The following is a 24062-nucleotide window of genomic DNA, read 5'->3' as shown; positions in this document are numbered from 1 at the left end:
ATGTGTGTGCATGTGTGTATGTGTGCATGTGCATGTGTGTATGTACATGTGTGTATGTGTGTATGTATGTGTGTGTGCATGTATATGTGCGTGTGTGTGTGCAGTTGCCCGTGGAGCCCAGAAGGTGTCAGACACGCTGAAGAAGAAGTTACAGATGGTTGTGAGTTTCTAAAGTAGGTTCTCAGAACTGAACCTAGTCCTTTCTAAGAGTGCTATATATTCTTACCTATTTTGCCACCCTCTACCCTCAGAAAACCTCTCTACACTTCAACCACTTCAAGCAGAGCCACAAGCTACTTTGACTACTCAGTAAGGATGTCAAGGGTCAACAGAAGGAATCTAATTCATAAGAAGAAAGAAGACAGAAACATGTTCCCTTGGCTCATATGGGAATAAATCCATGGTTTTCTCTCAAATCTTCAAAAAGAGACTTTTGCATGTCACAACATACTCCATAACAGAGCTCTAACATGAAGTATGCAAGTAAAAATCAAACATCAGATGACTCTGCCTCCATTCACTCCTTCCAAGGACACAAACAAGACTGACTGACATAGGCATTTCACTGTCAGTCTCTGGAAAAGAGGACAGGGAAAATGCATTCTCCAATTGGCATATACAAATTAGCAACTCCAAGACATCGTTCTAGAAATTTACATAGTCATCTGTAATTATGAAAAATAAACTAAAGGAAATAATTCTAGCAAAGAAAAAAATCGCACTGCCCGCAAAGGACCAGAGCTCCTGGAAGCTAATGCCTCTTCTAGCCACCATGGGAACAATGCATTTGCTTCTAATGTTGAAAAATCTGACCAAAGCTCTCATGGCAGATTTTATAAAGGAGTTCATATGCAATCCATTTTTCACCTTGGAGCTAGAGATTCATATATTTTGTTTGCTTAGGACAAAAATCCCCCCCCCCAAAAAAAATAATAGGCAGTCATTGATTTAAGTCCTAGAGTAGGCAGAAAAACTACTTACAAAAATGTAACTGTAAATGAAATATTGACAGAGTTACTCAAAGGATGCAATGCCACAGAGCCTGGAGGTCTGATGACCACCACCCCTGGGTGACCAGGAGACTCACCAAGCTAAATCGATTTTTGGCCAGAGCAATGAGCTCCTGGTCCCCGGGGGCACAGATGTTCAGCCCAATGGGCAGCAGTCGCTTCAGAGCTGCCACAATCAGAGATGTCTGCATAGAATAGCGGTCCCCTTTGCGCTTCATTTTCTTCCTCTCTTGATCAGAAACGGCTGCCTGTGGATCAAAGAGGAATTCTGGGATGTTCATCCATGTTTCTTTCATTCAGATCTGCCAATCTCCTTTAACACAGTCATAGCCCCACTTTCCTTATTTTCTCCAGGTTCTGGTTTTTAGGAATATAAACCATTCTGAAAAGGCCATCTTCTCAGCAACTTTTTTTCTTTTACTTATAGTTTTTATTCTTCCTACATCTTTGCCATTAACTCATGGTATTTTATTCTCATGTAATTTTTAGATAGCAAGACACATCATAACATTAGGGAGAAATTCCACATAGTAATTTAATATGTAATATGCTTTCTAATTATCAATGCTTAAATTAATTTAAATACAGAAAACTTACTTTTGCTTGGATAAATGCTTTGCAATATACATCAATAAAAAGAGTGTGTTTTATATATGAACACACTATCTGGATTATTTATAATCTCTCTCAGAAACAGACAAGCAAAACAAAGAAACAAGAAAAAGGTGAAATATGAAAAAGGCTGGAGCTGAAAGACTTCTCAGCACAGTGAGAAGTAATACAGCCACTGATTCATTTTTTAAACAATTTTGCTTTTATGTGTACAGAGTTTCTGCCTATATGTATGTCTGTGCATGTGTGTGTTCCACCCACACAGGCCAGAAGAGGGCATCAGCTTTTCTAGAACTGAAGTTACAGATGTTGGTGAGCCACCATGTGGATATTGGAAATTGAACCTGGGTCCTCCCCAAGAACAGTCAGTATGCTTAACTGTTGAGCCATCTCTCCCGCTCCAGCAATTGATTCATTACAAAGGACTTGTACACAATCATCATATTGTAGTATATTATTATTCCATATATAGTTGTGCCCTATCAAATCTATAATTTTCTGAACATTAGAAGCCAGAACAGTTATATTCCAGAGATATACATATTGTGTGGAACTCGTTTTTTATATGTACCAGCTTATAATAAATTATTTTTAGTAACTTTAGTTTCTAAGAATCTTGTAAGAACTTCATCTCCATAGATCATTTTTATGTCTCAGTAGTTTACTACACCTGATTCAAACTAATCCTAGAAGCTATCCAAACAGAACATATGATTTTATATCAGTAAACAATATTATCAAACCAACCCAATTACTATTATGAACTTTCAAACAAACCTCTAAAACCAAGCAACTCATAAAGAAATATTGAAACAGATGGGAAGACTTGGTACCTTGGACATCTTGGACTTGGTATCAGTGATGAGGAAGGACATGTTGTTGATTTCATTTTGCACCACAAAGTTCTGTTCTTCTCTTTTGAAATTCTAAGAAGTTGCAAAGGAAAGTTCAGTTAAAACTACTTAGAGAAAAATGATACAGTTAGAGTTATACAGAAGCCCAGAATTTCTTCAAGGACAAATGCTGATCTGAGACTGCTAGGTTAGTGACAATTTTAAGAACTATATGTGAGTATGGTTGACTTTTCCCAGTGCTGGTACAGAACTTAAGGTCTTGTCCATACTAGCCAAATACTCTACCACAGAGTACATCCCTCAGCCCTCTTCTTATTAGAAGATAAATTCTCACTAAATTGTTCAGATTGGCTTTAAACTCACTCTGTGTCTAAATAGTCCATGATATTTTAAGCCTCCTTCCTTCACTTTCTTGGGAATTGGAATGATAGAACCATACAATCAAGCCCATCTTAAATAGGTATAGTTTTTGTTTATTTTAGTCATATATTTGTTTATTTATTTTTTGTTTTTGGCTTTTTTTTGTTTTTTTCAAGACAGAGTTTCTCTGTGTAACAGCCCTAGCTGTCGTGGAATTAGCTCTTGTAGACCAGGCTAGACTTGAACTCAGAGATCTGCCTGTCTCTGCCTCCAAAGTGCTGGTATTAAAAGTACGCAACACCACCCCCTGGCTTGAATAGGTATGTTTTAAAGACAGGACACTAAGTGTAGAAGGTTTAAGTCATAAAAATGACACATTACCAAATGACAGTATGAACACTCCATATTGAGTTTTGCTGGGGAGTGGTATATGCTGCCTCCTGGGATAAACACAGTCTTTCAAGGGCACATATAACTCTAAGACAACTTCCTCTTCTGATAGTTATTCCATCTAATTCTAAAAATACTATAACATTATTTTATGTACTTTTTATTTAGAAACAGAATGGTAAAATCAATTGATCTTAAACATTTGGAGAAAATTTCAATACATAAATGTTTGATTCTAAGATATATCATTATTTCTACTATTCAAAGAACCATTAAATGAGCCTGCTTATTATAATGGAGTCCTCCTTCCAAAATATTCTTTAAGACAAAAATTCAAAGACATTTCATTTGGTGTTTAAATGATTGACGAGTAGAATACATATGTCAATTTCACAGCAGTTTTCAGCTTGCTAAAGCATCTAATCCTGGATTGTACCCGTGTGTCCACTTGCCATTTAAAAATTGGGTTACCCATGGGAGAGAGGGAAAGGTAATAGATTGTCAATTCGTCTCTGCTTTTGGCAGGTGGAGATGGGTTGATTTATCTCAGAATATACATTTCTCCCAAAATATCCCAAAGAAGTTAATGAATTGTGCAAAATAAGAAACCATTCATCAGGCATGTTGGCACATGCCAAGGTCCCACAGAAGCAAGAGAATTACAAGTTTGAGGTCAGGCTAACTCCAAGGCCAGCTTAAGATACAAAGTGAGGACCTGTCTCAAAATATCAAGAGTTGAGATCTATATCAGGGCAGATCCCTAGTCTAGCATAGCTAAGCACAAAATAAACAATCAAAATACTTCATTTTATTTATTTAGGAGCAGAAACACCTTAAGAGAATTTCTTAGTATGTCACAGATATCAGACATCAATCTGAATATACATACATACATGTTTAACAAGTCATTTTAAGCCGGGCGGTGGTGGCGCACGCCTTTAATCCCAGCACTCGGGAGGCAGAGGCAGGCGGATCTCTGAGTTCGAGACCAGCCTGGTCTACAAGAGCTAGTTCCAGGACAGGCTCCAAAACCACAGAGAAACCCTGTCTCAAAAAACCAAAAAAAAAAAAAAAAAAAAGTCATTTTAAATCAGACATGTCCTAAAGGATCCAAGAATATGGAGGTGAAGTGAGCACTTAATACCTGCCTGGGCTACATTAGGCACTGTCTAAAAGAGGGGGAATATAAGTGCTCACCTTAATATACAATACTATCAAAATTTTATCTTTAAAAGATAAATTACTGAGTTTAAGAGAGGCTCCATTTCCCTGAAATCCTCAGAGTTACCTTCATCCTGTTCTAAGTTATAAAGTGAATTCTAGGACACAAACTCAAGAAACGTCATTCAGATAATAACCTCAGAAACCAGACAACTGGTCTACCTTTGCAAAGTCCTTATCATACATCAAACAATAGATGCTGTTGGCCAGCATTCTCATACTTACGTGGGATTTGGACCAGAAGATGAAAACTTCAGCCACCATTCGAAAGAGCTCCTCTGCTTCTGGGTTGGGCTCCTTCAGCCACTTTGCCCTGGAAGATATGATAAGCAGATTCTCAGCTAGAGTTAATGAAGAAAAACAAAACAACCTTTCCTAAATCCTTTCTATCAAAGCCTTTGGGGGTGGTGGGTCCCTGGCTAACCTAGAATTTGCTATGTAAACCAGGTTGGACTTAAACTCAAAGAGATTTGCCTACTTCTATCTCTCCTGAGTGCTGGGATTAAAGATACGTGTTGTCATGCCCAGTTTGCCGAAATGAGGTTTGTGGACAAAATAATTCATAATAGTTAAGTGGTATCATGTAATATTTAAAAACGTGTGTTTTAACTGTCCATCAACTTTTCAAGAGAAAGAGATTTTTTAAAAATTAGTTTTATTTTGACAAATGGTTGCTTTATAAACCACATTCACACTTATGTATAGTATGTTATGTTTCAAGAGAAAGAAATTTTTTTAAAAATTAGTTTTATTTTGACAAATGGTTGCTTTATAAACCACATTCACACTTATGTATAGTATGTTTTGTGTATGTATACATACTGTATTATATATATATATATATTATGTATACATAGTAAACAATTTGTATACATAAAGTGCATTTTCTTGCTGAATAACCTGCAGGCTTGTACATCTATAGCTCCAGTCTCTGCTGTAGAACAGAAGCAATATAACAGTAGATACATTACTTGCACACCTTTAACAAACAATACCCCGTAGTAAACTGAAGATGTCCAGTGAGAATTCATGTACGCATTAATATTTTGTTGTGTTATAACCACAAACAAGCTTTTGGTCGAGGAGTCGGTTAACTAAGAGGTCTATATGAACAGATGAGCCAAGAAGGTCATGAAGGACCTGGTAGGGGGAGTGAGTCATTTTTGCATATTGTACCTGTTATAGTCCACAAATCGGATCAAGAGTGGGTAGAAGGCATAGAGATCCCTGGCCAGTGTAGTGAACTCATCTAAAATTAGAAGCTCAGCCTCAGACATGTCCCCTCTGGCCTCGGCTTTTAGGTGGTCTTCCTCAGACACTACCATGGCAGCCTTTTTCTTTAGCTTCTCCATCAAGGGCAAGAAGTGAGTTTTCAAGAGTTGTGGTTTCACCTTGTTGATGATAGGCTGCGAAAACACTATTCGGAAACAGAAATTAACGTTCTTCTCTGAAGAACACCCACTAAATCAAGATGAGTTGTTGGTATGATAATGGGAGTGAGATCCCCAACCACTTCTCTCTCAGAGCTTCCTTAAGGACAGAGCATAGGTCTCTACCATTTTTCCAGCCACAAACACATAACTGATGTTTAAATATGATTATGGGATTCAATTCAGTGTGATTATTTTTACAATAGAGTGACAATTTAGAATAAGACTTGGAATCATACCTGAAATCAGTATTATCACACAAAGTCCCCAAATGGAAATAAGTCTTCTACTCCTTTCATTTTTAGAAGCTAAACACTCTCTGCAATATCATCATGCAAGACCTGAGGTCCCAACATCTTTCATGGAAGGGTTAGATTATATAGAATACTGCTGTTGTATTTAGCATTTGGTAATAGTTCTAGGCTTACACAGTAATTTTAAGATCATTTTTTTACCTTAAAAGTTATATAATATGTATACATGTACACAAATATATATACATACATACATTGGGTAATATATATGAGAAAAAAGATTTAAAATCCACCTATTCAGATCATTAAAACCCTAGTATATTTCCTTCAGTTTCATCAACAGATAAATGCAGTAACTCATAATATATATAAATATAGTTCACTCTGTGTTCCTTTAAAATTTTTGCTTTTTTCTCTATATAATATAATACAATGAGTATATCCCTAGACACAGAACAGTGCTGAACTCTGAATGCTTGGAGAAATGTATAATTTGGTAAAAGGATATGTGGAAACTATTTTACCCATGCTCCAGGTGTTGGGTATTTAGGCTGCTTCCAGAATTTTAATATTATATGTTCCGGAATACTGAAATGATAAACTGAACTGTATGTGTTGTATTTTATCTTCAGTTCCTTAGCCTGTTGTCATAAGAGAATAATATGAAGGTGGGTTGTTTCAAAACCCAGTTTTATTTTTGTCTCTGTCTACATAACAATTAATGATGTTACCGATCATTGCTTCTTTTGCTTATTAAATAGTCTTATATAGAAATAAATAATTCAGAAAATTGCTTGGAAGTGCTAACTATGTAAGAAGTAGTTCTAATTGTCAATCGATATAACCTAAAATCACCTAAGAAAAGGGTCTCAGTGAGGGATTATCTACATTGGGTTCGCTGCTGGGTATGTCTGTGGGGGATTGTCTTAATTAAGTTAATTGATGTGGATTACCCAGGCCACTGTGGGTGATATCATTACTTAAAAAAAAGGTCTTGAACTATGTAAGAGTGGAGAAATTGAGCTGAGTAAACTCAAGCAAGCAAGCACGAGAGCATTTATTTCTTTTTGTACTTGATGGATTTGGTATGACTAGCCACTTTAAACTCCTGCCACTGTGATATCCTAAAAGTGATGTTAGTTTACAACTCCAGATAAAATAAGCTCTTTCTCTGAAATGCTTTTTGTCAGGATATTTTATCATGGCAGCAAAAGCTAGACTAGGGCAGGTAGTGAATGTCTGATCATGTCTGTATCTCTTTGAATAGCCTAATGGGACTAAGCAATGATAGTTTTGAGCACAGAAGAAATCACTGGAGATTACTGTGGGAAGTCTCTAGCCGCCTTCAATATTTCAAATCTTCTCTGGAAATAAAACAAATGGGAGCGTGTGTTCTCCCCGCTTCTCACCTGCTAAGCGTTTCATCCAGGCTCCTTCATCAATCCCCAGGTTGTTGTAGATGATTTTGAGAATGTTGCCCAGCAGTGTGTTCATGTGTTCTGAGTTGAGAGCTGTACAGCACATCTCAGCTCTCTCTGGATGGTTCTCAGGACCGTGCTCCCACCATCGTGACATGTAGCTGCACAGCATGGGCAGTACAACCTCCATCATGTGTGGCATCTGAGTGTAGCGGATACCTGACTCTGCCAGCTCTATTATCTCAGCCATGAGCTTCTCCAGGGATGGTATATTTGGGCAGACATCCTCCACATTTGCTGGTAAACTGAGAGCTGGAGGAACACAGATAAAATTGGGTTGTGCTCCATGCAAGGACAGGTACCATGTGACAGATTTGACTATCTCAAACAAACACATTTCAAGTTGGGCTTCAAAACTCAGCTAAACCTGGCTATCTTTCTCCTGACATCTCTTCCTTTTATCTTGGCCATCATTTCAAAATCATTTCCTAACCCTAGGATCCTACCTTGCTATCACCCTCTTAGATTGGTGGACAGCTGTTCTGCCTACTTCACAGCAAAAAAAGAATAGCCATTCTCTCCTCCTCCTGCTTCTCACAATAACCATTTTCAAGCCATTTCTATGTGGCCTCATTCACCCTTATTCCCTCTATTTAGAGGAAGGAGGTTTTGGGAGACTTCTCTAGTTACCCCCTATCAGTCTCGATGACTTTCCCACCACAGGACCCTGCTCAGCTCTCTATTCCCAGCCTTTTCCTCTCTGGCTCCTGGCCCGCCATATCTACAGATACACAAATGTCTTCAGAAGTTCTGCTTCCCAAGCATCCATATATAGGAACTAAACTCAGTTTTCCATTACAAAGGGAAGTCATGACTTTGCGTCCATAACTCACTGGTTGCTAGGCAGCTTCTCCCTTTTTCTGGATGCCTCCTTCCTTACCATCACCATCTCCAGTCTTTGTGACTCTTATTCATTACACCACTGTCCTTATCCCACTCCTTTCTCCTTGCTGAATTGTATGCTGGCTTCTGAGGATCCAATTTTAGCCCCTCTCCTCCTCCACTTACATATTTATCCAGACAACTACATCCACTACTACTGGCCTATGTTTGCTATAGCCTAATCCTTCAAAGTTTTATTTATTCACTTTTTTTTCTTTATAATCCTGATTTTTTTTTCAGGGTCCACTGAAACACAATAGTTTAAAATTTTTCACTTCCTCTTCAACATACTTTCTCAAAGGTGTTATCCAACCAGTCATCCTAGCTAGATGCTGTCACATCTGGGATGATTCTCCCTCCAGGAAACTCACGACACTCCACTGCCTATTATTGTTTCTAATGGGCATTGTCAAGGCACATTGTTTCTCCAGTTCTCAACACAGCTGAGCTGTGTGTTTATCTCCCTTACTACTGTCAGAACGGATCGCTGCAATACACGAGCCCCTCTCTGTAGCTGGTGAATGAATCTTCTTTGCTATTGGCATCAGTTCCCACTCTTGGTCCCCTCCTCTGGCTTCCCAGCCTGGCTTCATTGTCTGTTCACCTCTCCTGGGAGCCATCTCCAGTCAGTGTAAAATGCCTGGCATTTCCCCTAATGAACCAGTTTCTGTCTTCTCAATTTCAAGACTCATTCTGAATTATCTGTGTTAAGTCTTTGCAGGAGCTCTGGGAAAATATTGCTTTCGGGTGCCCAGGAGTCCTTATTCTGAATTCTATTACCCATATCTATCAGCTTCTCTCTCTCTCTCTCTCTCTCCTATAAATCAGAACACCCCAAGGGAAAGAATCAAATCTTACTCATCTTTATGTCATATTTCCTCTGTTTGTCATAACCTCACAGAAAGATCCTGAAATGATTGGCCAATGAAATTATAAAATCATAAATTTAGTTTCATTTGCTATGCAAATGAGGAGACACAGAAATCTGAGCATGAACATATTCTGCTTACACAGTTCCTTATCTATATAGAGGTAATAAATCCACTTTGTTTCTGATTAACAGCCAAATACAAATGATTCACAAAGCCTAAATAAGATGACTTTATATTATTACACAGAAAAAATCAACAATCTGAACTTAATCATTTTCACTACTTACAAATATATAGAATTTATGTAAAAATATTACTATTGTACATTCAATACATTTGTCTTTACTTTCATTTATTACATGGAGTGCAACTGACAAAATACCCAAGCTAAATAATGATTCAGGTCAGTAAGTATTCCTTACATAGTAAGGTTCACACACAAAAAAAAAATACCTAACAGTGTAACTAGGTCATGGAAAATCAAGTTCACAGATAGTTGTTCCTGTTAGGGTTTAAGAACATTCTGCAATTATTAGAAAGCAACCAAAATCCAAAGACATAGAAAAATTTCAAACAGAAACAGTCCTATCAGAGGGCATCTATAACACTTAACCCTTAAGAGCTGATCTTGACTATTCTAAGAGACAGACTAGAAGCCATCCTTTATACAGATGATAAACAGTTGGGAAAGAAAGCAGAGAAACATCACCCTTCACAATAGTCACAGATAACAAAATATCTTGGGGTAACTCTAGCCAAACACATGAAAGACCTGTATGTCAAGAAATTTAAATCTTTAAAGAAAGAAACTGAAGAAAATACCAGAAAATGGAAAGATCTACCATGCTCTTAGGTAGATAGAATTAACATAATAAAAATGTCAATCTTAATTTACAGATTCAATGCAATTCCCAGCAAAATTCTTCACAGACCTTGAAAGAACAACACTCAACTTCATATAGGAAAAAAAAATAGTATAGCCAAAACAATCCTGTACAATAAAGAAACTTCTGGAGGTATCACTATCCCTGACTTCAAGCTCTACTATAGAGCTACAGTAATGAAAACAGCCCAGAATTGGTGTAAAAACAGACAGGAGACCAATGGAATCAAACTGAAGACCCAAATTATCAATCCACACAATTATGAACACCTGATTTTTGACAAAGAAGCTAAAAATGTAAAATGGAAAAAAAGAAAGCATATTCAACAAATGGTGCTTGCATAACTGGATGTCAACATATAGAAGAATGAAAATAGATCCATATCTACGGCCTTGCACAAAACTCAAATCCAAAGAGATTAAAGTCCTCAACAAAAAACAACCATACTGAATCCTTATAGAAGACAAAGTGGGAAGTACACTTGAACTCATTGGCACAGGAGACCACTTCTTAAATATAACTCCAGTAGCACAGATACTGAGAGAAACATTTAATAAATGGTACCTCCTAAAACTAAGAAGCTTTTATAAAGCAAAGGAAATGATCAACAAGACAAAAACAGCAGTCTACAAAATGAGAAAAGATCTTCACCAATCCCACATGTACAAAGTGTACAAGATCTCCAAAATATACAAAGAACTCAAGAAACTTGACATCAAATCTCTACTGTCTCTATTGCTTCTACTGCATGTATGGGCTTTCTGGGGCCCTATTCTCTTTGGATGCATTACTTGATCAACCTGCATGTAGAGGGGAGGGTCTTGGACTTTCCACAGGGCAGGTTGCCTTGCCCTCTCTTAAGATTGGAGGGAGGTGGGAGGGGAGTGGGAAGAGGGGAGGAAGTGGGAACTTGGATTGGGATTTTTTAAAGTAATAAAATAGTAATAATAAAATAAAATAAACAAGATAGGGTAGAAGGGGAAGGGAGGAAGGGAGGGGAGCAGAGCAAAAATGTATAGCTCAGAAGAAGAGTAACTACAATCTACTTACTTTTCATCCAGCTCAACTCATATTCCTGTTAATAATTCTAGATTCTCAAAGGCAAATCTCCGAAATCAACAGCAGGAGAGTAATTTTTTTTAAGTTGGAATCAAGAGCAAAAATAGGAGTGCCTATGCAACAAATAATCGGATTCTCCTGTGTGGGATACCACACATGGATTTTGCATCTATGACACACTGAATATACACACAAGCTTGTGGATCTTAGAGGACAAGGACACATTGGCATAAACAGTGGGCATGTGTATATATGTGTATACATACACATACATATATTCAAACACACAAATACGTACAAAATAAATGTTAAAAATTAAAAAGAACAATGAAGGGCATAAATCCATCAATGAAATAAATAACAAATACCATGACCCTTCCTGGCTTACTGTAAGACAATTCAATAAGAATGCAGATCAACTTATTTCCTTCATATTTGCTGATTATTTTGTCTGCTTCGGCAGAGTATTCATTTGCGTGTGGCTCGTTAACTTGGGAGAATTGAACAAATTTTCCTTCAGAAACATTAGAGGAAGTACACATTTTTAAAAACGAATGCTAAATTAAAACACTTGAGAACAAAGAGCCTCATAGCTCATAAACTGAAGGAGATAATTAAAAACTACTGTTATTATAGGAAACCCTCTATATGCCTTCTATGCCTCTGCATGGTCAGCCATACAAAAGATTACAATTATGTGATGCTGAGCCCACATATGCATAGATTGCATCAAATTATCAACTACCTCATGTAGTGATATTTCATTTGTATTTTAATAAATAAAGTTTGCCTGAAGGTCAGTGCAAAGCAGCCACACTAGTCAGCCATACAGACCAGGCAGTGGTTGCACACACCTTTAACCCCAGCAGCCACACTAGTTACTCACAGTAGTGGTGCATGTCTTTAATCCCAACAAAAGAGAAGAATATAAGGCAGGAAGAGACAGGAGCTCCCTCTCTTCTAGTCTGAAGATTTCAAAGAGGTAAAAGCCAGTGGCTGACTGCTTTGCTTTTCTGATCTTCATGTGGAGCCCCAATATCTGTCTCTGGGTTTTTATTATTCATACACAACCCCATCTATCAATCAAGGTGAGAAATCACCCACACCCTGCCCCTTACAGCTAATTACTCCTCCTCCAGAATCCAGGGAAGGAAGTTCCTCTGGTAACCTGGGTTCATGAGCAACCTCACGCAAGCACACTGATTCCCTACAAGAGCACTACCTGTACTGTCAGAAGTAAAAACATCTGAACAAATGATCTCACTACCCCAAGAATAAAAAACCCTGCAGAAAAAAAATACATTATCAAGACGCAGCTTCATTTCTCAAAAACCAAGCATAGTTCTGTGTTACCTGCTCTCTCCCGTGAAGACCTTGTGTTGTAGATGGAGTAAACATTGTGTTTGTCCAGGTGGGTTTCCAAAAAGGCTATAGGGAAGGCAGCAGCAAAGGCAGCTAGGCATTCTCCGAGTGCAGATCGCTGCCTACAAGGGCAAAATGTTTACTGTTTCCAGCTGAATAATTGAATAAGTTACATGACAATTGTTAGATTTAACCTACAAGAGGGATACCAATATTGCTACAAACTATATCTGAAATCCAGTTTTGTATATTATAAGGGGAAAAAAAAGAATTACATGCTTTGGTGACCAAATCTTGATCTACTGAATAAAAGCTCAATCGTCATTAACAATAACCTTAAAATCAGATTAACAAGACCAACAAGTCATCAAAATGAAAGGCTCTGCACCTTTACTCACAAGTTGGAACATTTTCTTCCCTCTCTGACTACTTTTTCCTTTTTTTTTCCTTTTCCTTTTTAAAATAACAAGGAAAGAATTTCTGATAGTGACTAAGTGGATTCAGAAGAGTGAAAAGTTGAAGTAGTAATACTAATTATGATTTATACAAATTTACTGACTTACTGTTTATAAAAAGAAGAAAGTATCTAAGAAATCAAACTATGTCTCACTGATTGTGGACAGAGTTTAAAGTCTGATAGTATCTCCTTCACTCTTCTCCCTTTTATTAGTAATTTTCTTAATTTATGTCTTTGTCGAAATTTTCAGTTGTTCATTAAAGAAAGACTGATAGGAAATCTGTTTAAGTATATTATAAACTCCCTAAAAGAAGTATATAAGTATTAGAGATGTGACTTAAATTAATATAAAATATTACATTCTTTTACTTTTAAATACTTTTCAATTTTTGTTTTATTATGTGCATCTGTGTGTGGATATGTAGATGTAAGTGTAGGTGCCCTTGGAGGTGCACTGGGTCTCTTGGAGCTGGTGTAACATGAGATTATGAGCCAACTGAAGTGGCCACTGGAAACAGAATTTGGCTCCTCTGCAATGTACACTGCTGAGATCTCTCTGGTCCCTATACAATATTCTTATTAGATATTTTTAAATATCCCAGAAAATAAACATACCTAGACACTTAATGATAGAGAAATTAAAAAAAAAGTCATCAGGTAAGTTTGTGGCTGTGGATTTTTATTAGTTATTAGCTTTAAAAGTTAGGCACTAAATGATCTATTCTTAGGTATCTTGCTCTCTCTATTTTATGGTTACTTAAATGAAAAGCACAATCCACCCCGATATTCATGAATTCACTTGCTTGTAGATTCTGGCTTCTCCCAGCAGATTCAGGACCCATGATGGTGGAAAACTAGCTTTTTTCACAGTTTCATCCCTGCTTCTGACAATTTACTATATTTTCAAACAATAACATGAGAAGTTAAATCTGAATACTGGAAAACATAGTGGAGAAAACTAGAATTGTTATTTCAATTTTTGCCTTCTTAAAAAGAAGTATGATGGCCGGGCGGTGGTGGCACACGCTTTTAATCCCAGCACTTGGGAGGCAGAGGCAGGTGGATCTCTGTGAGTTCGAGACCAGCCTGGTCTACAAGAGCTAGTTCCAGGACAGGCTCCAAAACCACAGAGAAACCCTGTCTCGAAAAACCAAAAAAAAAAAAAAAAGAAGTATGATGTAAGCTTTTGACATTATAAAACTAAGGAGAAAGAACATTTATGAAGTAATTGACAAATGTCATTAAACAAAAATCCAAAGTCCCCATGTATAAAAAAAACCTATCTGCACTTAAGAGTCAAGGAAAGAAAATTCATAAAGTTAAAAATTATGCGTGCCAAAGTAAACACAAAAGAAACAACAAGAAAGGAAAAATTAAGAAAATGCCTTTGAGAATAAAATCTGGATCCTACTAGTAAATCTACAGAGTTAAAACAAAGACAAAACTGAGCAGGTGGGTATTTAAGTATGAGTATAAACCAAACCAATTTTGTGAAAAGATATGATAACAAGATAACTGTTTCACATATGAATGCTTTTAGCTGTGAATTTCTAAATTCTGGAATTATTATTGGTTAGGAAAAAATAATCACAAATAGACAGCAAGTCAAATGCTGAGTTCACGTCTTCGTTTCCCTGTCAACAGCATTTGATAATGGTGACCCACTTCTGTCTGGAATGTGAGCAAATGAAGCTGGCTTTAGTGAGCTTCCGGCTTACTTTATATTTCTCTGTGCATGTATGTGGGTGGTAACACCTCTGGAGATCAGATGTCAACATTGACTCAGTTCCTGCATCATTCCCCATCCTAGTTTTTGAGTCAGGGCCTCTCATTGAACCTGAAGCCCACCAATTCATCTAGCCTAAGCTGTCAATCAAGCTCCAAGGATTCTCCTGACTCTTCCCCTCTACCCTGGACCCAGGGATTACAAACTAAGAGCTGCCATGTTGGACTTTTTAGGTGACTGCTGTGGGTCTAAATAGGTCTTCACTCCGGAAGCCCCTTAGTTTGCCTTTTTGATACCAAGTTACAAACAATGCTAGCAGCTGCCCCTCCTAAGATTTATAAGCTCTAAGTTTAAATTCATATAATATTAAATATATTTATTTATGTATTATATAAATATAAATTTATATACTATGTGTTTGCATAAAAGACAAATTGCACTGAGGTTTATTATAGTAGTTCTTAAAGACTGTCAAATTCCTCTTGGGAAACCGGACAGATTAATCAGGGTTGCATCAAAAGTAAGAAACAAGTATAAAACAAAGAGTTCTGAGGTGCAGTTCTCATCAGTACCAGACTGTCGTCAGCTCTTACCTTTCCACGTAGATGCTCTTGCTTGTTCCCAAGGCATACAAGCTGGTCAGAATTCTGTAACAAGACACCTGCACATCCTCCACTGAGAATAAAGAGAGTCTCCATTGAGAAGTAAACACTTACATAACAGGTAACCCTGAGAAAGTTTAAGCTGAACCCAGGATTCCTCATTAGACTTTGGAAAATGAAAAATAAGAAGACATTCACAAAATAAAACACAAAAGTTTCTTTTCAAAATTCTTCCCTGCACACAGGGAGCTGAGACCACTTTAAAGAATGTGTGGTGATTATCTAGAGCAGGGGTTCTCGACCTGCCTAATGCTGTCACCCTTAAATATAGTTCCTCATGTTGTGGGGACCCACTCATAAAATTATTTTCATTGCTGCTTTACAACTATAACTTTGCTGCTATTATGAATCATAATGTAAATATCTGATATGCAGTGTATATGCTATGCAACCCCTATAAAAGGGTCATTCATTCCAAAAGGGGTCACGAACCACAGGTTGAGAACACTGATCTAGAACATCCTCAGAAACATTTTTAATAGTCTTTCTCTGAATGTTAAGGGAAAGGACTTGCCCAAGAATAATGTAAAGCACAAGACTATCTGGAAAGGCAAGGAATATATGTCAATTTGAGTGTTCTTATGGAGAGGAAAAAATATTCTATCTTCTATAAAGGTTTGCATGGAAAAGGACTTTAGTTCATGTAATGTTAATTATAATAACTGTCTGTTACCATAAGTCACAGACGATATCCCCAATGATCTGACATTCATATATAAGTTTCTCTAGGAGACTTTAAAAATTATATTTAGTTAGGAATATGCCTATCTGTCTGTCTGTGAATATGCATATGTTAGTGCAGGTGCCTGCAGAGGCCAGAAGCCTGGATCCTCCTAAAGCTGGATTGACAGGCATCTGAAGTGAATTTTGGGAGCTAAATGCAGGTCCTCTGCAAGAAAAATATATACTCCTAATTACCCAAGCATCTTTGCATTCCCTTCCAACAGTATTTGATGTTAGAAAAAAAATCAAACCGAGGATCTAGTGAATTTCTTTAGATCGTTGAATAAGCCATGCTTTAAAAGCAAAGAAATCTAAGAAATACGGCTTTCTAATTCCAACCCTGCTGCCATGCCAGGTGGGATATACCATATACAGAAGGAAGAAATTATCTTTAACATCAGACCCTCTTCCATCTACACTCCAGGCCACACGCACTGTTCTACTGGTGAGAATTGAGGTTTTGCCAAAGTTAGCAGAAGAGCCACTGGGCCCCGCAGCAGCTTCACATCGCACGATCCATCATCACCTTGGAAACCTACACTGTGTGAGTCTCTGTGTCAGCTCCCCCAAAGCTCCTGGCTCATCCCATGTTCAAAAGCGGAGCACTGCAAAGGTCAGGACAGCCCACGTAACCCTGGGTATTCTGGGGTGATTTTTAAAAATAACTTAAGAGTTCTGGTTCTAAACCAGCTAATTAAATATCTCTCAAAAATCACACTAAAACCTATCAACAGAGTTATTTGTGCTTGTCACAGTTCAGTGTTCTAGATGCTGCATTTGGCTCAGTATATTTCATGTTATTTGGAGGTCCAGTCAGCAATCTGTGTTGGACTCAGAAATGATTTGAAAACATTTAATGTGGCATGGCTCTATGTTCCAAATCAATGGAAAATAAACATTGGAAAGATGTAATGGACTCATGGAATTCAACAAAGCAGAACATACAACCCAAAACTGTGACTCTATTCCCAGGCCTTTGAGGCACAGACCTGTCCCTGTAAGAATGGTTTCTGTAATTCGAACACCCACCAATGCTGTTCTGTAATAATAAAAACATTTGCATGCAGAAGCACGTTGGGATGACCCTAATGATGCTAGTTCAAAAGTCAGTTCTTAAGGACCAAAGTTACATACATATCAGATCTTCTCCAAACTGATGCTGGCCGATGTGTTCAAACAGGGACGAGAGCATGGGCAACAGTGCTACCGTGGTGTAGTTGATGATCTGAGTCACCCCTTTGGGCTGGCTCCGGGTGTGGGTAAACTGGCCCTGCTTAAGGTTTTCCATTGTCTTTTCCAGATCCTCTGCTGCGTTGTCCAGAAAGGCCCTGAGAGCACTTTTCACACTGTCCAGGCCCGTCTTCATCACAGTCCTGGGAAGTCAAGGAAGAGGTTGGACTTTCAGACAGCAAGAAATCAAAGAAGAAAATCTGCCCCATTATGCTACCTATCTACTATAGTACCTACCTAGAATATATTACTTTCAAAAACTGATTAGCATGCATTAATTACATATAATTGTTTTATGACATTTTCACATATGAACATAATTTATTTTGATCCTATTCACCTCCAATTGCCCTCTCTTCTGCCACTCCCTCTTTCCAAAGAGTTCTACTTCTATGTCTTTGTGTGTGTTTGCTTACAAGAGTACACGCATATGATTATGGTGATATGCATATGATATGGTGAACCAATGAGTCTCTAAAGAGTTACTTACTGGAGCATAGGAAAGGGATTATTTACAAGTGCATGGGCAACTTAGCATTGGCTACACCAATAAAAATAATGTCTCTCCTGCTTCTAGAAATCATTAGCTTCCTATAAGTGCTAAGGGAAGAGAGGATGATAATATCTCTCTCCTGCCTTAGCAACTATTAACTTCATTTTTTATAAAATAAGTCTTCTATATATCTGAAATTATAAGAATGCTGCTTTGGCCAATCATTTTTTCACAAATGACCTCACTGTTGACATTAGTAAGGGCCTGGAATGCAATAATAATTTATGATTTCTGGCAGTGGTCTGGGATTTCATAGCCAACACAACAGCAAGTTTCCAGCCAGTTGGCTAAGCTCATCCTCAACAACACAAGGACACCTTCTGGGCAACAGGCATGAACAAAACAATGATGGTAGTCGAAAAATGATGCCCAGTGCTAAAACATTCTACACTTCCAAGCGCAGCAGCGCAACCGCTTCTAAAGAAGCCAGTGAAGACTTGGCTTTCTGCAGTAGCAACACCCCACTTCCACTGTTCCTGGAAGGGAATGGATGTGTACACTCTAACTCCCTCATTTATGACAGAGACATAAAAGCTTAAACATAAGGATGTAGTCAAAGAATGTCACAGAATACTCCCTATAAGAGACATGAAGGAATTAAATTTGTATTCAAGAACTAAATTGATTGTAAATTGAGTGTTCGATCATGCTGAAGAGATGATGTACTTGGACAAAATTCCTGGTTTGTCAAGCAGAATAGCAAGCACACTGACATGGGGTTCAGTTGGTCTACATACATCCTAGCCCATCTTAGACGTCACTTTACACAATGCAGATACACCTCTCTTGCTCTGAACAAAAGCAAACATTGTCATAAATGTCAAGCTGAGCCACCACATCCAGGAACTGAAAAGGTCCCACAAGTTGTCTGGCTGACATTGCTATTCTCATTGATAACTCAGTTACAAAATCAGCTGCTACAGAAATGATCTGAAGATTAAATACCCTTCTAATTGTAAAAACAAAGGACCACTGTATCAATAATTTATAGTTTCTTTTCACTTGTGCCAAGTGAAAGTACTTGTATCAAGTGTTCATGAAACAACCAAAATAAAATCAAGACATGTCATAATGACATCAATTCATGTAGATAAAAAAATGTGCCTATTTACCTTGCATCCAAAGTCTGCCCCAGAATATGAAGACAGTTCACAATTGAGGTAGCATCATTCCCTGAAGGGGAAACAAAACACTGTATAAATCACCTTCAGACTTTCTTTACTTTCTCCTGTCCTATTAACTCGTGTGTTGTAAACATCGGTTAATTCACACAATTCAATCATAACTTAATGAAAAAGACTTTGGAAGACTCAAGTTTGAAATCATGCAGTGTCCCTGCTTCAAAGTGGTTATGCGAATGTAAGTAGACAAGCGGTGGAGCATGTCATACCACACAGCAGACATGCTCCAGAAGCATTCGGAAGCATTGCACGAAACTAAAGGAATTTTTGCTGAATTCCTCAGATACATTGCTCTCCCCACACTAACGCACTGTAATACATACAGTACACAAACTTTTAAAGTCAGCGCATATCCTATCAGAGATGAGATGAGCTACATCTCTTCACATCTTTGTTCTATTTTAATTACTTCACGAGTCTCTGCTTCCTTATTTCATTTGTTCGTTTGTTTGATTTTTGAGACAGGGTTTCTCTGTAGCTTTGGAGCCTGTCCTGGAACAAGCTATTGTAGATGAGGCTAGCCTCAAACTCACAGAGATCCTCCTGCCTCTGCCTCCCGAGTGCTGGGATTAAAGGCATGCACCACCACCACCCGGCTATCTCTGCTTCCTTATTTCATTCAAAGGCCTTAGTGTGAATTAATATGCTTGAATTCTGATGTGGTAGGCTGGATTGATTTATCCAAACTTTGTTGGTCTTTGGCAAAAAGGAAAGCAACAAATAAATTCTTTTTAAAAATTAAAACCAGAGATTGGAGAAGCTAAATAAAACTCCTGTTTGTATTAAAGATTTATTTTGAATTCTGTGCATGTGTGTGGTTATGTGCACATGTGCATGCAGTGCCTAAGCAAGCCAGGAGGAAGTGGCAGATCCCCTTGAGCTGGAGCTACACATGGTTGTGAACTGCCTGATCCGGGTGCTGAGAACTGAACTGAGGTCCTCTGCAAGAGTAGCACTTGCCCTTAACTACTGAGTCATCTCTCCAGAACATTAAACAGAACTCTTTTGCACTACTCAAAATGTAATTCTTGAAAACAATGAGATTTGGGCATATTGACTGCCATTTTGTATATAAAATACAAAATTATGAGTGATATAATCAGTATGTGGTGTGTATGGGGGGGTGTTTTTGTATGTATGCATGATGCTCAGTGATGGGTGTTTTAATAAATAAATAAACAAATAATATGATGATACCATTAACAAATAATTTGGCTACCAAAATATGATCAAGTCATATTAGTCTTTGTTCTATATTTTCATCACATACACACACACACACACACACACACACACACACACACAGGACCCTTAGGGTAATGAGTCATGACTCAATGTAAGCTTTTGTAACACCTGAATGTTAACTTCTTTAAACAAAAACACATCTTAAAATAGCCCACTTTACACATACAAAGAACTGGATAATCATCCTGGAACAGGAACAGGCCAATTTAGATACATCGTAACACAAAGACACTCTCAGTTCTAGACAGACACTATCCTCAGAGATGTTTGGGGCTTTAAAGGATTTCTTTTTCATTGTCTCTACCATGCCCAACAAATCAAGCACAACCTGAGCCTTCTAGGATAACATATACAGACTAATTTTTTGATACCTCCTCCTGGAGAATAGCAATAAGTATTCAAATACACATTTTGTAGACATTTTGAAGGGAGACATTAAAACTATAAATGTGAATCTAATCTTCTAATAGTCAGGAAGAGATAACAAGGAAATTTTCTCTGAATTATAGCACTTAGCATTTACTTTGGAAACTTGTCCAAATATAAATTTAAGATTCATGCACTAGTGAAAAGTAAGTATCCTCATCTGCAAAACAGAAAAATTTCGTAACAAGCAGCTTTCTTTTAAACATCTAGAATTTATGCTGTGTCAATATCCTCCCAGCTAACACTGTGGTAAAATGCAGTGATACTGTATGTTCAGGCTCAGGGCCACTATGTGGTCAAGCTAAAAGAATTTTTGACAGTATGGCTTCATAAGCATTTCTGTCATAAGTGTGATACATTCTCCACTGGCTCCGGGAAGTATCTCAGGGGACTGAGTGTCTTATAAAGAAAACTTACATTTTTTTTTTGCTTGATAATTTCCCCAAAATAAAAAAAAAATTAAAGGTTGCATTATTTGAATAAAAAAAATTGAAATTTACAGCACTTACTATTTTAAATGTCTGTTACCTGTCTTCTCTATTAAGACCATGAACTCTTTGAGAGCAGGATCTGATTGGTTCATTCATTCCTTTACTTGTCAGGTATTTTTAAAAGTTTATCATGTGCTTAGCTTCCTGATTAGCACCGTAAGGACAAATGGAAGCCAGAAGGGCAGGAATTTACTGCACTTAGTGAGAATTAAAAAGGCAAGTGTTAGAGGTGGTGAGTCTGATCCCACAGAGTAATAATTGCACCAATGACCCTGAGTGAAAAGGGACATGACACACTGCAGAGGTAAGGAGTTTCCAGGAAAGCTGAGGTAGCATACGTAATGAGCAAGGAAAAGCAATGTGGTGAGAACGGATGAGTGGCACCTGAGGAAGCCAGCTTGCATGCTCAGGTTATTCTACAGAAATAGAAGACACTGGGCATGCAGGAGTAAAATAGGAGGCTGGTGTCTGAGGAAGACATGGCTGTATGGAGCACAGAGTAGGAAGAGGGGATGCAGATAGAGTGGGTTCTTTGGTCCTGGAGAAACACAGGTAAAAGAACTCTGGTATAACAATAGAAAGAAAATTCTTCATCTCTCCATCTTCACACCCTAAGAGTATGTCTCACGCACAGCAGACACACGATGACCACATATTCAAAGATGCATTTGAAGTACTAGTTTTTTTCTTTATGTGTGCAAATAATGCCCTTAACAGACCTTTGAGGCATAACCCTGTGACATCATCCCTGAGATTATTCTGCCTTCATATCCTGCTCCCTGTACCAATGACTGAAGAATTTAATGTCATGGGTAAGTTTGGGGATGCTCTTGCTGTCTTTAAGTAAGCAAACAGAATTCCTATCTAGCAAAGTGGAGAGTGTTAATAAGAATGAAAACAGTATTTATTTAGCCAACATTGGGCTCTTAGAATGACAAATGAGATCCTCTGTCTTGTCAAACTGCCTAAGTGTTGTTCCCATCCCAACTGAATTCCCAGAATGCATGTGCATGTGTACACCAACTTAGAGAGCCAAACAAAGCCTTCAGAGGTCAAGTGGAATAGCATGTATTTAAGCAGGAGGGCATTTTCTTTCCCTCTCCATCACCTCACCTCACAAAATAGTCTGTTCTATTTGCCAGGATTCTACAGTGAAAACATCCATCCTTGGAAAAAGTATCTTTACCATTTTCCCACATAATACGAAATGCTTTAAGAGCCTCAGAATAACAGTTCCGAGCATGAGAACTATTGGATTTGCCTCTCTGTTCTTTGGTTGTTTTGATGTATAGAAAATATTTTTAAAGGAAATCAAAGACACATGCAAACATGGAGAGTGAACTTTTGGTAACCCTCATAGTTTAGATGTCTTAACAACAGTCTGTGACTACAGAAGAATTGTAGGTGAGATTAAATTTGGCAGATAATAAAGGCTTAATATCCCCAGTACGTACCATATCAACTCACCACAGTGACCCCAACCACAAGAATGTGGTCTGTTTATTGCTCTCTCCTGGTCTCTAATGCCTAACTGTGGAAGGTTAATGTGTAACTTTTTGTATCTTCAGTTTTGTTAACCGTTATCAAACCAAAGTATTTCATAGAGTTTAACAGTTTCTCAACTATTTCTTAAATAAAGTCATGAATTATTTTCAAGTATTATTTTTTATTTATGCGTGTGAGTGTGTGTGTGTGTGTGTGTGTGTGTGTGTGTGTGTGTGTCATGTGTATGTGGGTGCCATTAAATCCCAGAAGAGGGATCTTTTGAAACTGAAGTTTCAGGTATCATGAGCTGCCCTGTGTGGGTATTGGAAACTGAACCTGGGTCTAACTGCTGATCCATCCTTCTGGCTTCGAATCATAACTTTTTCTAAACTGATGCAGTATATATGATAGAGTTGATAAACAGTTTATTTCCTGCCATAATGCAGAAAATCATATGAAATGTATATGAGATAGGGTGAAAGAAAAGAGTAACATGACTATATGCAAGTATCAGCTTCATATTTCTTTAGGTCTCTTAGTAAAACCCATCCCTGATGCAATGGGGTATGTAAAGGTCTTGTAGATCTACTTTAAATAACCACACTTTGTACTATATTTTGCATTTAATTTGACTCACCTAAGTAAGAGCTAACAAATAAGATTTCAAAAGAACTTTATAAAATCTAATGTCTCAAACCAATTTGAACAAAGCAATTTCAGTTTCCACAGTGTCTCAACATTCATTAACTCATGTTAGGTTTAATACACACAACAAATCTCTAAGACTAATGTTGATTTTATGCCTACCACAATACAAAAAGTAAAGGTTTAGGCATTCAAGTCTCTTGTCCAAATCATTCAGGTGATTAAAATTCTCTAAAGCAGCATATATATAGTCAAAGCCCAGAGTTCTCTCCTGGTCATCACAAGAGTTTAAAGACAGGTTACAATTGTGCTATGTAAAGTTTATGTACTAAGACAACTAGGTAAGTCTGTATTAGAGCATGTTTGATTGTTAAAGACATTTTCCAGCTTAATGGATTTCAAATACTGCATCTAATTACATATTAAGATTACATAAGAAAGAATAATTTGCCCCTGCAAGGGAACAACAAACTATATTACACATTTATCATCAGTTACCCTTAGACATTATACTTGAATAAAATATGAGTCTAAATAACAGGCAAAGGAATCTTTGCTGACAGAATGTCC

General features: G+C 37.6%; 1 protein-coding gene across 8 annotated transcripts in view; it reads right to left on the bottom strand.

Moving 5' to 3' along the window:
* Ryr2 (ryanodine receptor 2) overlaps positions 1-24062 on the bottom strand; it is a 570252-nt gene that overhangs the window by 101041 nt on the left and 445149 nt on the right. For all 8 annotated transcript variants that reach the window (XM_041630688.1, XM_041630687.1, XM_041630690.1 and 5 more), the window contains 9 exons: positions 19132-19192; positions 17371-17609; positions 15445-15526; positions 12660-12790; positions 7541-7861; positions 5624-5864; positions 4673-4760; positions 2456-2548; positions 1088-1258 (listed from right to left, as the gene is read on the bottom strand). In XM_041630688.1, coding sequence (XP_041486622.1) covers positions 1088-1258; positions 2456-2548; positions 4673-4760; positions 5624-5864; positions 7541-7861; positions 12660-12790; positions 15445-15526; positions 17371-17609; positions 19132-19192 — 1427 coding nt within the window. The remainder of the gene's footprint in view (positions 1-1087; positions 1259-2455; positions 2549-4672; positions 4761-5623; positions 5865-7540; positions 7862-12659; positions 12791-15444; positions 15527-17370; positions 17610-19131; positions 19193-24062) is intronic.

The sequence above is a fragment of the Microtus oregoni genome, unplaced genomic scaffold, assembly GCF_018167655.1.
Source record: "Microtus oregoni isolate MIOR12 unplaced genomic scaffold, Mior012 000035F_ref0000213, whole genome shotgun sequence".
Lineage (NCBI taxonomy): Eukaryota > Metazoa > Chordata > Mammalia > Rodentia > Cricetidae > Microtus > Microtus oregoni.
Note: the sequence above shows the minus strand (reverse complement) of the source record. Positions and strands in the feature narration are given on the sequence as shown.